The sequence below is a fragment of the Labeo rohita genome, chromosome 1 (genome assembly GCF_022985175.1).
Source record: "Labeo rohita strain BAU-BD-2019 chromosome 1, IGBB_LRoh.1.0, whole genome shotgun sequence".
Lineage (NCBI taxonomy): Eukaryota > Metazoa > Chordata > Actinopteri > Cypriniformes > Cyprinidae > Labeo > Labeo rohita.
In genome coordinates, this window is record NC_066869.1 from 5,295,011 (window position 1) to 5,310,459 (window position 15,449).

General features: G+C 39.8%; 1 protein-coding gene and 2 long non-coding RNA genes across 3 annotated transcripts; 2 read left to right on the top strand and 1 right to left on the bottom strand.

The window, feature by feature from the left end:
* Positions 1–2,697: 2,697 nt before the first annotated feature.
* On the top strand, positions 2,698–3,438 carry LOC127156226 (uncharacterized). The gene is made up of 3 exons (XR_007825697.1): positions 2,698–2,849; positions 2,958–3,143; positions 3,308–3,438. It is a non-coding gene; the product is annotated as an uncharacterized LOC127156226 (long non-coding RNA).
* Positions 3,439–3,522: 84 nt separating this feature from the next.
* LOC127156172 (uncharacterized) lies at positions 3,523–4,085 on the top strand. The gene is made up of 2 exons (XR_007825693.1): positions 3,523–3,679; positions 3,838–4,085. It is a non-coding gene; the product is annotated as an uncharacterized LOC127156172 (long non-coding RNA).
* A 118-nt stretch (positions 4,086–4,203) lies between these two features.
* Positions 4,204–6,438, bottom strand: LOC127155808 (uncharacterized). Its single transcript, XM_051098358.1, has 3 exons — positions 6,021–6,438; positions 5,660–5,693; positions 4,204–5,494 (listed from the first exon to the last, which is right to left on the bottom strand). The coding sequence occupies exons 1-3, from the start codon at positions 6,261–6,263 to the stop codon at positions 5,067–5,069; spliced, it is 705 nt and encodes a 234-aa protein (XP_050954315.1). The 5' UTR covers positions 6,264–6,438; the 3' UTR covers positions 4,204–5,066.
* Positions 6,439–15,449: the final 9,011 nt, after the last annotated feature.

The window sequence follows — 15,449 nt, forward strand, 5'->3', positions numbered from 1 at the left end:
TCAATCAATTTTTTAGCCAAAAAAAAAAACAACAACAACTGAAGTTGACCAAAGCATGGTACAATGAAAAGACATGTGGAAGACATAATACGCTGGTCTAGAATGATAATGAGATCAGATAAAATGGTATATATAAGGGGATCATGATCTCTATTAATGTTTTATTTATAACTTTGATATCTAGTGCAGATGCCATTTGTGATGTTATATATACCAGTTATTTCAGTATAGAGTAGATGTTTTACCAGTAGCAGATTTGTTGGGGGGGGAGCTTTTGAAATCTGAGTTGTGTTTCTTCTTGTCTTTTGACGTCAGAGCTCAAGCGTGGTCCCAAAAAATAGCAAAAAGAGAAGTAAGACCAGTGTTTTAGTGTGTATATAAATTGCAAACATCAGCTTTAAGGTGAAATGAAGACGCATGAGCAGTGTTTCACTACCGCTGGGTTTTCCACCTCAGGTTCACAAAAATTTCAATACAAACATAAAATGAAATCGATCATGATCGCTCAGGATGTTCTTCAGGTATATCATGCAGATCTCAGGGTTTTAATTCACTCACGTGCTTGAGAGCTGCTGCTGATCTACAAGGTTGACTTAGGGTTATTTTTACTTACTTTATCAAGTACAGAAATGTCACACAACATAACTGTCAAAAGAATCCCCCTTGAGACAACGGGAACTGTTTGAGGGCTTATGAAGTGAATGTGGCTTTAGAATGAGTGTAAGATCTAGACAACTGCACACTAAAAGCTCTCGTGTACTCATTATCATACTGTGCGGTCGCTGTGACATGGCATTTGACACACCTGGTGGTTTCCTTCCACAGCCACTCACACTACACCTGAGCACGACAGGAAGTATTACTCTGAGTCTGATGTCACTTCCTCCAACAGCTATGCACTTCATTTAAGTTGTCCTTTTGCATTATTGACACACTATTTTCCAATTTAATGCTCTGAAGCTGCTTTGAGAGATATTCGGATAGATAATATTCAGAGAGATATTCCGAAAGATAGATAGAAATTTAAAAAACGTATTTGCAAAACAGAAATTTCAAGTTCTTTAAAGTATGTTTCTTTATGCACTCAGTACTTGGTCGGCAACAAATATTACAGCAAATGACTTGCTCCTAGCACAAATTACAGCATCAGTAAAGTGTGACATGACTATTGAGACTTCAGATCATCTGTGTATTGTTGGATCAACTGTTTCTCATCTTTCTCTTGAAAATATCCCATAGATTCTCGGTAGCCCTTTTCTTAAAGACGTCTGAGCGTGATGATTCTTGATGCGCTAGCTCCAGCTTCATTCCACTCCTTGTGATGCTCTCCCAAGTGTTCGAATCGGCTTTGCTTGACAGTATTCTCAAGCTTGCGGTCATCCCTGTTGCTTGTGCACCTTTTCCTACCCAATTTCTTCTTTCTAGTCATCTTTGCATTTAATATGCTTTGATACAGCACTCTGTAAGCAGCCACCCCTTTCAGTAATGACCTACTGTGACTTACCTTGTTCGTGGAGGGTGTCAATGATTGTCTTCTGGACCATTGTCAAGTGAGCAGTCTTCCCCGTTAGTGTGGTTTCAAAGAACAAGAGATACCCAGAAATTATACTGTAGGGATGGACATTTAATGAAACTCAAATGTAAATATTCTAATGTTTTGAGAGACTGGATTTTTGACTTTCATGAGCTGTATATGCTCTAATCATCAAAAATTAAAACAAAACAAACAAAAAAAAACTATATTTCATATATTTACGTTAATATATGAAAGTTTCATTTTTTTTAATAAGTTACAACAAAAAAATGAACTTTTTCATGATATTGTAATTTTTGAGATGCACCTAAAGATAGATAGATAGATAGATAGATAGATAGATAGATATAGATGAATGGTTTGATAGGTAGACAGCACATGTAAAGCACTGAATGCTGTGCTGTAGGAAGCGGTGAGAGGATGAGCGAGAGATCGAGAGTGAGAGACGGGGGCGGGTGAGACTCTGTGCTTCTGATTCAGCAATTTCTGGCATCTTGGTGGAAGTTTCCAGAAAGTTTCTGTCTTGGTACGCAACCAACTATTCTTCTTATTTCTTTCTGTTACTCAGAGAGAGAGTGTGTGAGAGAGAGAGAGCAATGAGTGGCATGAGAAAGAAAGAAAAATTAGCTGCTTGTTTGTTTCCAAGCATCAGTTTCTGTTCCTCTAAAGACCACGATCAGAGCGACCAAACTGAGTGAGAGACAAACACAGTCCTGCCAAAACCATTAACCAGTCCCAAAACCAGAGGGATGATGGGCTGATCCATGAACATGCCCTGCTCATTTAAATCACAGTACGTCTGGTTTGAACAGGTGCTGGAGAGTCGGAAATGAGAATACGCAAACGTTTTGTCAGTGAACACGTCTGTCATACGGATAGTGATGCTCTAATGGTTAAAGAACTGGAGCAGGTCCAGGTCCTGCTGAGAAGACAGTCAAAGATGACGCAGTGTTTTTCTGAGCTGTGCATGTGAAGGTGCTTTGCATGAGAGGCGTTTGCTGAGATGAAATCTGCAAATACCAAGAAAATGTTTCACTTCTCCACATCCATCAACAGGTGGCAGAAGTGAACCACTGAACTGCCTTCAGCAGAGACTCCACCGCAGATCTGCTCACATTAAATCATTTTTAGCTTTTTTTTTTTAATCTGAAGCAGAACTTAGCAGGACAAAGATGTCTGCGGATGTAGATTTCTTTGGAAACACAGACTGTGACGTCTCAGAACCATCAGCTTGCAGTTTGCTCATCTTGTCTTGATCTCTGTGAATGTCACTGGCTTACGATTACATGTCCAGTTAGACATTTCTTCAGTTATGGTAAGTGTGCATGTAAGCGCATCCGCTGAGTCAGGGTAATTGCTCCTAAAATAGCATGAAATCCTCCTTAAAGTGTGCGCCTGCTGAGAAGCTTGGCTCTTCCAACAGGAAGACTGCTGGATGCGGTTAGATGTGTGGTCGGGCTCTTTCTCAACGCTTTTAGTCATGCAGATCTTCTCCTCCTGCCTTGTAACAATTTCCAGAGAAACTGTAAGGAGCAGGAGACCGGCCATTAACAGGGGAAGGGTCTCCAGAAACAACTGCCTGGAGGTGTACCGACAATGGCCACCCAAAGTAAAACTGTTTTTCTTGAAAGGAATGCTAACGTTTCACAACAATCACAACACAGCCTTAACTAACTTGAACAATAATGAGCATGACGAATTCTCTTCTAGGAGCGTCACATTGATTTCCACTGTGAAATGACATTTACAGCTCATTTTACTTTCATTTTTTAGGTAAAACGGGAAAGACAAGAAATCGGTGACGTCAGAAGTCAAAGCTGTTTCAGAAGCACAGAGTGACTTTTGGGTCTTTGGAAAAATGTGTTCTGATCTGTGAATTGTTCACAATGAGACCAAGAACGTATTTATATATATATATATATATATATATATATATAGGGGGGAAAGTCAGTTTTGACTCATGTCAAGTTTAAAAATGTCTGTGTGTTTGATAGAGTCTCTCCTCGCACTTGCTTTCTTCCAGTCAGACGTTATGAAACAAATCTCACACTGACTCACGTTGCTTCCGGAGGTTCTGCAGAGCATGGCCAAATTTTTGATATCCGGCAGAGAAAAACAAAGCAATGGTTTCTTAGTGTGAAATGGGTGAGATGTTAATCGAGCTACTGCCTGCATTCGTGCAAACTTTGTTTGGAAGAAACTTGCATTTTGTCAGCTTTGAAACTTTTTTCTTCTACAGTATCTGCTGACAAAATATTTTTGGACTCGCACAAACTCAGGCTGCTTGTTTGTTTGTTTGTCAGGTTTGTGCAGATGTGTCAGCATGCGGTGAGGACCGAAACCTACTTTCGCACCTCTGACAGAAAGTGACGCGAGCAAGGTGGCCTGGATGCACAGCAGAACTTTCCTCCCACAGGGTCTGATTAGACCTCACCATAGGAAAGAAAGTCACACATTACCATCTCAGCTGGTTCTCCCAGACCGGAACGCAATCGAATGGAGAGCAAATGGAGATTTTTGTCCTCCTTTAATCTCCCGCATCTGTTCAAATGTGAGAAAAGTCTCAATATGAGCTCAAACGTGCGTCATCAAATGATCTGAATGACTCTCCGCGTTTACCTTATTAACTTAAACCATAGTAACTTTTGTTTTACTCTAGAAAAAAAACACCTGATGTTCAGCTGATGCTTCAGTGAAGCAAATGAGCCGCAACATAACTTCATCCCGCTCTCTCGCCTCAACAAACAGCCCACAGTTGTGTAAAAGTAGCATTTTGCATTTTATTAAATACTCTGTTTACAAAATAAAGCATTTCACACAGTCATTACATTCATTTCTAGAGTTCCTGAGTTTGTTTGCATTCATACGGCGCTTTCCTTCACACCAAACGCACAACACGGGCGTGTGTTCGTGAAGAGATGTTCACATACATTCACACATGCAGCTTTTCGAGTTCTTGAACGTACAGCGAAACGTACAGACCCAACCGAGGCACTAGTGTTGATGTGCTGGTCAAAGTTCACTCATTATTTCTGTGATGTACCTAAACATCAGTAGAAGAATACAGTACATGCAATCAGTGAACGAAAGAGTTTGGTCTGATGCTTCGCACACGTAGTGATGTCTACAACCGTTTTCAACAACATTATGTACAGTATACACAAAACACCAATATAAATATTACAAATATTTAACATGTTAAACATATAAATATACTTAAATTATAAATAGTGCTTAAGAAGCATTGCTTATCTGTTCAGGCTCAGACAAAGTCTCTAGACGTCGTTGCATTTTCTGAACTTTTGTTGTAGAGGCAAATCTGCTAAATTTGGCAGAAGGCTTTTGAATGTTGTGGCTAAAATGTCAAAGAGCCAGTCTTTTTGGTAGCTGAAAGCACTGCCAAATTAGCCAAAACAGTCTGTGGACATTAGTGGAGTCCTGCTCATCAGAGAACTGAAAAGAGTCCTGAGTAGATCAAAGTGACGTGACTCAAACGAGCACCCCGAAATCAGTTCGGTCAGGCTTGTTGTGATCATGTGTGACGTACTGACTGTAATCCATCCACCAGAAACATTCCAAAGCCAGAGTCATTCAGCGTCAGTTTCCAGTCGCCTAGTTGGCCTGTAATCTCTGATTTGGCAAGGAGACGGTTATTACTTTCCGGGAAGGTCACGACACGCCAACACGTCTGACTTTGAGGCGTCTCTTTGTGCTGTTCAGGCAGCGAAACGCTGCAGGTGAACTCCTTCATTTTGTGTTGATTGTTAAAGGTGACGGTGAATTGGCCAGACTGACATTTTCCAGTGCAGGAGAAACTGAGCTGGACGTACAGGAAGTAGCTTCCACTTTCTTTGATGTCCAGCGCATTCTGGTCTTTATTATAGGTGTAGAGAGAGCCGATGGACTGACCCTTTCCGTATGGGAAAGATTCCCACGCCATCACACCTGTTTTGAGTTCACCTGCGGGGCGGAGACAAAGAGACACGTTTAGTCCCAAGACTTTAACAGAGGAAGTCACTGTGCGAAGCAATGTTTCGGCTTCAATACAACTTAACTGTGTTTTTATGTTTAGACCACAAGGATTTGGGCATTATTAAAGTTCAAAAATAATGGCACGAAACTTACTTTCAGTGGCCCTCAGGTAAGCAAAATTCTGCATCTAGAAAAAGGAAGACAGAGGAAACGAAACATCAGAAACATACATACATTTCTCAGGAATCAATTATTACGATTATGATTTCTACTTTTTGAAAGAGATATAACAACATCTCTAAAATCAAAGCACTTATTGTCAGCACTAAAAGATGATCATAATCATATTTAATGGTATTTGCAAATGATCCAAATGTACTTTGAAAAACACCATTGTATTTTCATGTCCAGTCGCAGTGATTCTATGGTACTTGTTTTAAACCGGTACAAATCTATGGTATTCTAAATAAGAATGAGTGAAAATCACATAAGAGTAAAACCGTGTAAAACTCACCTTGTAAGCGTTTCCGTCCTGGAGCAACGGCGCAGCCAACGAGTCCTTAGCCCCGTCTGCCTCTCGCGACGTCCGCGCGTTTATTTCGTCCTCGATGTGTTTGGCGAAGAACAACGCGCCCGCGAGCGCGACCGCAAACATGACGAAGAGCGCGATGACTGACACGATGAGGAAAGTGTCCAGACAGCGGCTGCGGGAGCGCCCGGCGGGCGACTGGCTCTCAACATCTGTGGACGCGGACATCTCGAGAAACAGCGTGCAAATAAAGCGATATACATCCACAGCAGGTACAGTTCTGTTTGAAGGAAGACATCATAAGCAGTTTTATAGACGCGCAGGAGGAGGAACTAACGGGTTTCCCTCGTCAGCGCCTCCTCCCACCCACAGGAGACAGAAAGAGAGACCCGGGCAAGAGGAGGGAGGTTTAGAGAAAAACCGACTAACTTTCCGCTTCTTTCGTTCTTGCGCAAACGGAGGTGGAAAGCGGGAGGAGAGTAAAGTGTGAATTTCTGTTACTGGCTCCGTATTCCGCTCGTTATTTCATGGAATATCGTATACCTACAATTGTCCCCTCGGCTTAGTTTGTCATACCAGTGTTTCTTTCACACAGTTCTTTCACAGGCATATTTTGCGTAGAAGTAAGAAATATGAGAGGCTTCACTTTGTAAACCTTGCTTACACACTTGCACCGCAACATGAAGTGCTCGATTCGGATTTCGTGCGTTTTAAAAAAAAAAAAAAAAAAAACGTGGCACAGACTGACACGGGCCTCACCAAGAGATGATGCCAGACGAAAGACTGAAATAAGTAGAAAATGTTATGTTGATCTTTGTGACCCAGGACCACAAAACCAGTCACAAGGCTCTTTTTTCTTTTTAACTATTCAAAAATCTGGAATCTGAGGGTGCAAAAAAAAAATCAAAATATTGAGAAAAGCACCTTAAAAGTTGTTCTTAGCCATGCATATTACTAACAAAAAAAAGACACTCTGATATATTTACAGTAGGAAATTTACAAAATACCTTGACCCATACAATGTATTGTTGGCTATGCTACAAATGTACCTGCACTACTTAAGATTGATTTTGTAGTCCAGGGTCACATTTATTCCCTCGCCATCTCATACCATAGTGTTTCTTTCACACAGTTTGTGTGCACATTTTTTGTAAAAGTACTGATACTGACGTGGGCCTGAACAAGAGATGCTAAACTCATTCACATGAACAAAACACTGAGATAAGTAGACTATTGTTATTCATGCAATGTAAGTTTTAGGTTTATGTTTAACATTTTGACATTTATTCTCTTAAAAACGAAGATTCCAAAAGGGTGTTTTTGCAGTGATGCCATAGAACAGAACGTCGGCCCTGGAGAGTTTTGCTTTAGCCCTAATCAAACGCACCTGAACAAGCTAATCAAGATCTGAAGGGTTACTAGGTAGCTACAAGCAGGTGAGTTTTTATTTGGGTTGGAGCTGAACTCTGCAGGGCTGCGGCTCTCCAGGACAAGAGTTTGCCACCCCTGCCTTAGAAGAACTATTTTTGTTTCCCCAAAGAACCTTTCAGTGAGCAATTCCTAAAAGAACCCAATTAAAAACCATAAAGAACCTGCATTTTCAAAGTTCCATGGATGTTCAAGGTTCTTCGAGAAACCACTGATGCAAATAAAAAAGTTTTATTTTTAAGAGTGGAAGTAGCCATTTTTGGCCTTAGAATCGATTCCAGTAAGGTCTGACAGCACAAGCATGTGAGTGAAGTGAAAGTAAGTTATTTTTATGTTGTAGCTTGTGTTTTCTCTCAATCCATGATGAGTTCTGAGCAAAAATTTCTGCCGTTCTGCTCACATATTGTTCCAGATATTTCATTTGAATATAACTTCTGTTATGACTGTTCAAAGCATTTCAGTGTCAGTCAAGAGACTGGACGTCTGGCTGACACGGAATTCATGCTTCTCATTAAGAAGCTTCCGATCAGATGGGTTCATCAATACAAAATGGGAATTAAGTAAAAGCACACATTCCTCCTCCAACAGTGTTTGAATGCATCCCGGGATGCACGCATTTCATTTTGATCAGCACATCATTTCCAGATGCGTGATTTCAAAATATTTCTTGAATATGGAATTTTTCTATGCATATGAAAGTGGCTCAGATATAAAAACATCAAAGTGATTCAACATGAGTTTGCATTTCATGCTGTTCTAAAAATAGATTCCTGTGCCTGGAAAAGGAAGGGTGTGATTATGTCACCTGCATGTGAAAACCTGTGCATCTGAGCCTGAGCCTTTACAGGAAGTGATGTCATCAACACAGGTGTAGCAGCAGTAGCAGCATTACGCCTACAGTAAGAGTCACTTTCTCAGATCCCTGTTTACTCCTGTCACTTCCCATATGACATCACTGACTTGTTTTATGTGTTTTCTTATCTTCGTAGCTCTGAGTGTGTGTCTGTATTTGTGAGCGATTGTAGACAAAAAGCATTATTACAGTGCTACCTGTTGTGTGCATGTGATTTACACTCTGTTTCTGTAACACATGTATCACATGAGGGCTGTACTCTCGTTGATTTCTTTTAGCTTCCCTTTTGAAAGTGACTCTGCTGCGCTTCCTGAATGTGGACGGGTCTTTTCATTTTATTTTTCCAGACCCGTGATCAGATTGTACTTTGGGGAATAGTAAACAAGACAAATTCTGGAAAGCCCAGCTCTAAAATAAAACAAATAAAACCATCCCTCCATCCATCTTACTGATTGAGTTGTAGGTCATTTGTTTCAGATTTATCTCAGTCACTTAATCTCGGCCTCAGCCTCACCTGATCTGCAAGGTACTTTGGATGACAATCATTCAAACGTCTGATCTCCATTGTCTCTTATAGAAAGGTTTTCTAAATAATGGCTGTGAATGAGGTTGCGGTTATTATATAAAACGTCTCGTGTCACTCATAATTTGCGTTCCTGGAACGCTTCCATCAAACTCATGCCAGTGTAAATGTGGACAGATTACACCGGTTTTTCTCGGGGTATGCTTTAGCCCTTACATATGTTGACGGTCAGTCAGGGAAAGTCTGAGTTTCACCTAAAGGTCAGTCGCATTGCTGCCGAGCACTTACGTCATGTGCGTTTTGGGTTTTCGTAGGGCTTCGTCTCAGAATGTGGAAGTTACTGTTTCACAAAAACACTACAAAGCGGTCAGGACTTCAAACATGAGGTTTTGTTCCTCTTTTCCTCTTGTGTCACAATTGCATTGTATATAACTGCTGACATCAGATATATTATTGTGATAATTGCTGATAAATGTAAACACCGGTGAAATCAGAAATTAACTGGGGAAATGAGAGATTGTGTTTTAAGTTGATAATGTATCATTGAAGATGTTATGAAATGTTGCACATTTTAGGGAATTCAGTGGGCGAGCAGAAACAGGTTTGTGGTGTGTGTGGGTGGAAAACATTCCACGCTTAGTGCTGCTATTTTAGGTATGTCATAGGGTTAAATCAGCACATGCGCAAGGCTGGGAGTTTGGCAATAAACAGGGCAAACCTTAAATAGGACCAGAATTATCCTAAATGTGATGTCACCGAGGAGTCATGTGACACAGCAGCCAATCAGAGCATCTGAAATGTATTTTTCATCAGCCTGAAAGGAGTGAATTGGTCAGTAAATTGGTTCCAGATTGTGTTTATGATTAAATCTGTCCCGACACTACTGTAAAAAAAAACGTTGTGGGTGTGTTGACTTATGCTGCATGTGCTTGTGCATCATGACATTCCTTGCCTCTCTGTCTTTTGCACTTGTGTGGCTGTCTACCATGTTTCCTTTCTGCCTGTATGTAATGTTGGAGCTGTTTAAACTGCAAATGAGCAGCATGAGTAAGAACCCTTGAGTTGACTGTTTGTAACATTTGTAACACTCAAGTCACCTGAATATGTAAAATGACTACTGAAAAACACTAATAACGTCAATTAACTGGTAGAACAATTAAAAGCAAGACAGTGAAAGTAATCTATCATTATTTGTGTTAAATGTCAGGTGGGGGCTTATCTGCGGGCCTAGTGAGAATAACCTGCCTGCCAGCTGCAATGAATCACAGCCGGGTTGTGTCGATTATATTCCTGAGGAAAGGGAAGACGGATGTGCGGGAATGTGTAGTGACATTTAGATCACCCAGCGACCTCATACGTGTTTTACTGTGGAGGGAACAAGTGGGGAACTCCATTTTAGCATAGCCAGGCAAGCTGAAAGGAAGAGGTGGGAAACTGGCAACCTGCCCTCAAAATATAGTGAGGTGCTGGTATTACTGACGTCTAGACCACACGCTGTCCATGTGTGTGGTATCCAGTCCAGCTGTTTGAGATCAGCAGAAAGACAGACAGATAGATAGATAGACAGATAGATACGGCAGGACAGATAGACAGAGAGGCAGATAGATAGATAGATACGGCCGGACAAATAGATAGATATATAGACATAGATAGATAGATAGATAGATAGATAGTTAGACAGATAGACAGATAGATAGACAGTGAAAGTAATCTATCAGTATTTGTGTTAAATATCAGTTGGGGGCTTATCTGCAGGCCTAGGGAGAATATCCTGCCTGCCAGCTGCAGTGAATCACAGCCTGATCGTGTTGATTATATTCCTGAGGAAAGGGAAAATGGGTGTGGAGGAATGTGTAGTGACATTTAGATCACCCAGCAACCTCGTGTTTTACTATGGAGGGAACAAGTGGGGAACTCTAGTTTAACATAGACAGGCATGCTGAAAGGAAGAGGCAGAGGGCAACTTAGACGCAATACATTCGTGGGAAACTGGCAACCTGCCCTTAAAATATAGTGAAGTGAGTGCAGGTGCTGGTATTACTGATGTCTAGACCACACGCTCTCCATGTGTGTGGTATCCAGTCCAGCTGTTTGAGATCAACAGAAAGACAGACAGATAGATAGACCGATAGATAGATAGACAGATAGACAGATACAGCCAGACGGATAGATAGATAGATAGACAGGTGGACAGATAGGTAGATATAGACAGACACATAGACAAACAGACTGACAGACAGACACATAGATAGATAAATAGACAGACAGACAGACAGACAGATACATAGATGGATAGATAGATACGGCCGGATGGATACACTGTAAAAAAAACAATTTGTTGAGTCAACTTAAAATAATTTTTAACCTGGCTGCCTTAAAATTTTAAGTTCAGTCAACTCAAAAAAAGTTTATTCAGCTTGAAATGTTAAATTATACTAAGTGACAACTTAGATATTTGAGTTGAATCAACTTAAAATTTTAAGGCAGCTGGGTTACTTGCCCATCTGTTAAGTTTAGCAAACACAAATATTTAAGTTGTTACATAGTCCAACTTAACATTTCAAGTTGACTAAACTTATTTTCTGAACTTAAAATTTTAAGGCAGCAGATAGATGGACGGACAGATGGATAGATAGATAGACAGATAGATACGGATAGACTGGCAGACAGACAGATACACAGATGGATACAGAGATAGATGGACAGATAGAAATGTAAAAGATAAAAGAGAAAAAAATAAGGGGAGAATCAACAAATTATGAGTAATTTATTTTTGTGGGTGAATAATATGTAATTATATAATCAATAAAAATTAACTGTAGTGTGATTCTCTGAGTATTTTCAAATGTAATATCATCTAATTGCAAGTACTTCATATTTTGAATCTGATTACGTAAACCAGATTTCATGTAATCAGTTACTACCCAGCTCTGTAGATAGATACAGAAAGACAGGCAGACAGATAGATGAGAGAGAGAGAGAGAGAGAGAGAGAGAGAGAGAGAGAGTTGTGCTCGAAAATCCCAAGAGATCAGCAGTTTCTGACAGCAGCAAAGTCACATTGCTCACATCCCTATTTGCATGTCTGCATGACTTCATGCATCGAGCTGCTGCAGAGCATTTAGTCAAAAATATGCATGCATGAGCCAGTGAACTTCATAACGAAGTTCAGCGAGTAACTTTACATCCTTTGAGCTTTTCAATCAGAAACAGTAAAGTACAGACATAAACTCATATTAATGACCGCAAAGGTGACCATTAAAAAATCAGCCTTTGGAAATGTATATTTATGCGACTGATCTTATCATTACTGTTAAATATGCCTAGATCTTCCCTCCCATCTGTGGTTGATGATTCTGCATTGCTCTTTCAGATGGATTCCAGATGGAGTCGGGTATGCGTCAATCCAAAAGACTCAAACAGTGGCTACACCAGCGTTTTGAACTTGTGTTCCTTCTTTTATTATCGAATTCAATTCATAAGAACCTAAGCAGTGAGTCAGATGGCTGGACTCCACACATGACTCACTCAAATTCAAAGCACAGAGTCCGTGTGACCTGAATCTGATCTATGTCTCCATCGCTGCATTTGAACAGAAACACTAGCTCAGTGCTCACTGAATACTGGGAAGTTTATATATTTATTAATTTAGCAGACACTTTAAACAAAAGTGACTTATGATTCATCCTGAGGCATGTTTTGACATGACGTAACACCAGCCTGGAGGCAAAACAAGGCTTTCCTCGGCTGCCTGCCAGTTATTTTTACCAGGGTTGTAGCAAGCACTAATGTACAGAGACAGTGATATTAAAAGACCAAATTCAGTATACACCTTATTGAGGATGCATACTAGAAACAGACGAACAGATGAGCCCCAGAGACGGATCCCCAGTGAAGACCTCGTCACCCAGACGGCTGTCAGCACAGGACCACGGGACCTGGTGAGTCCTCAGCGTCTGGCCAGAGGAGAACTGGCCCCCCCGTCTGAGCCTGGTTTCTCCCAAGGTTTTTTCCTCCATTTGTGACCGATGGAGTTTTGGTTCCTTGCCGCTGTCGCCTCTGGCTTGCTTAGTTGGGGACACTTTATCTTCACTTTATCTCCACACAATATTGTATTTTATTTTATTGTATTTGATGAACTACCTTTACCTGAAAATTGAGTGTTTACTGTTGCCCTTTGCATTGTTGATGTACTATTTCCTATTTAATACTTATTGATTTGATGAGCCCAGAATATGAACTCAACACATGCATGTTGAGCAATCGCCCACAGAAAGCCATTAAAGAAAATGGCAAATGTGACTCGGTCCAAGTCACATAAATAATATCTATGCATAACATGTAAGCAGTCGTAATACAAAGTTCCAAATTCATTTTTTTTTTTCACATAATGAGTGAAACAGAAACCATTATTCCTAACAGACCTCATCATGGCTCATTTGCAGTGACATCAAACTTGAAAATTATTTCTAGGAATTCTAAGCATGCTGTACACTATAAAACATGATTTTTTTTTAAAGTTACTAGATTAAATATTATTTCAAGAAAATACTTTTTCATTTTTTTCTACTTAAAAATGTAATTAAATCAATGTTACCCGCTGCTTCTTTGTGATTCCTCGTGAAATTCACTAGCAGTTTCTGGGTTAATAATGGTTTCAGGCTGAATAGTGCAGCAGCAGCAGTAAAAGTAGTGTGATTTTATTAATTCTTATGTAAGAGCCCTGATGAATTCTTATCACGAATCACTATGCTTTGTGCTATCGTGTCATATCCACTGAAGCAACGTGTTCACCTGATCTAAGATAAATCAGGGCGTTTCATTTCAGATAAAAATAATAAGAATAACGGGCAAACGTTGTGGTAATTCCGATGTGTCATCAGCTCTAATCTGCAAAACAGCGCATTTCATCACCGTAGAGAAATGACTAACCTCACATGATTATTGTCAGTCCGGATTGGCGTTTCTACCTCACCGTTGGTCTGCTGTCACGGAGTTCCCTGCGCGCCCTCTGCCGGAGCTGTGACACGTCTACACTCGTTCTCCTGAGGCGGGATATTCCCAAACTTTTTTGTGAAGTTCTGTAAACATTTTCTTGCACTACGCGTGAGATCTTCAATTATTATTTCCAACAACTGAACAACACATGTCGCATGTTCGCGTTTCTCTGATGTCGGTTAATGATCACGTGACGTGCAGGTTAACGACTTAACGATTTTTTTTTTTTTGAAAATGTATTTATTTATGAAAATGTTACATTGCACGATATTGAATTCATTTTTAGCTTGTCATCAACTCACGAACTCAGTCCTGAGGCGATCACGCCTGACACCGAGCCCAGTTGCCCAGTTGCCCAGTTGAAAATAAACTAATAAACTATATAATAAAATAATTGCGTTGCCTGGAAAAATAATTTTAGATATTCCAAAATGATAATAATAATAATAAATTGGTAATGCCAAAAACGTACAAGTATTTAGCTTAGTGGTGCACATTTGACCATTTACCAAAAATTACTGGTCAGGTCATCTGATTGTTCCTCTTTAGATAATAAGTTTTAAATTGTGGGAAGCAAGTCAATGCTTAATGCTTCTCTGTGCTAGAGATGCATTTATTATTGTATTTCTCACCAGATCTTTTATGACACTAGGCAGCTCCAGTTTTATCATGATTCACAATTCCATACAACTCTGAGTCAAACTTCCAAATTCTCCGAAAAACCTTTTTTGAACAATATGTCGATGTTTTTTTTTTTTTGTTTTCCTGAGACAGCAGTGGTTTCTCAAGTAGTGCATTTGCTAATTTCCTTTTCAGCAATCTGTGGTTAAGATCTTTAAAAGCTTAGTGCCTAGCCAATTTTTGCAAAGTCTTGCTTTCATATATTCTTTAATACTAGCATATTTTGTTTTATTGCACTAGTAAATTATATTTTAAGCTTAAACATTCAAAACAAGTTGGTGGAGTAAGACAAAATACACATAATAAAGACAAAAAGTCTTAGTATCTTGTTTGAAGGATTGTATAACTGAAAATTGTTTAATGAGATTAATGATAAGTTTATCTTCACTAAATGCTCCGAACCAAACTGAACACGGTGGTCTTTTATTGTGTTTATCATGCTTCCTACAATATTGACAATGAGTTGGGTTAATTTCAGGGGAATGCAGATAACGTTTAATACCAGATCACTGGAGATACCAACAGGTCTGTTATTGTAAAATTAGATGTAGTTTCCCATTATCCTCCCCCACTGGAATCCTGCCATACCACAAATACAAATTTTCATATGTGCATCCTCAGTGTCTTTGTGGTTTACAATCTGATTTATCTGATCATTTTTGGTAACAAATGACTGTAAATAGTTCAGAGCTGTGCAGGAACCTGAAACATAAGCAAATTTTGCTGCTGATGATGATAATACAGCACTGGGTACGTAACCAGGCATGTGATCAGCTATGACTAAAAGAAAACCTGTTCTTCCCTGAAAACATACAGCACTACCGAATTCTGCTACTAATTTATAGTGTTCTTTGTCTGTTTGATTACGTCATTAATTGATCTTTACCACACATCACTGCCATATATACATCAAGCTACTACTACATATATTG

Excerpts from the sequence above, each read along its gene's own strand:
- LOC127155808 (XM_051098358.1), bottom strand. The coding sequence starts at position 6,263 with ATGTCCGCGTCCACAGATGTTGAGAGCCAGTCGCCCGCCGGGCGCTCC. Across the intron at positions 5,694-6,020 it reads AGGACGGAAACGCTTACAAG|ATGCAGAATTTTGCTTACCT; the intron begins GTGAGTTTTACA and ends TCCTTTTTCTAG. Across the intron at positions 5,495-5,659 it reads TTACCTGAGGGCCACTGAAA|GTGAACTCAAAACAGGTGTG; the intron begins GTAAGTTTCGTG and ends TCCGCCCCGCAG.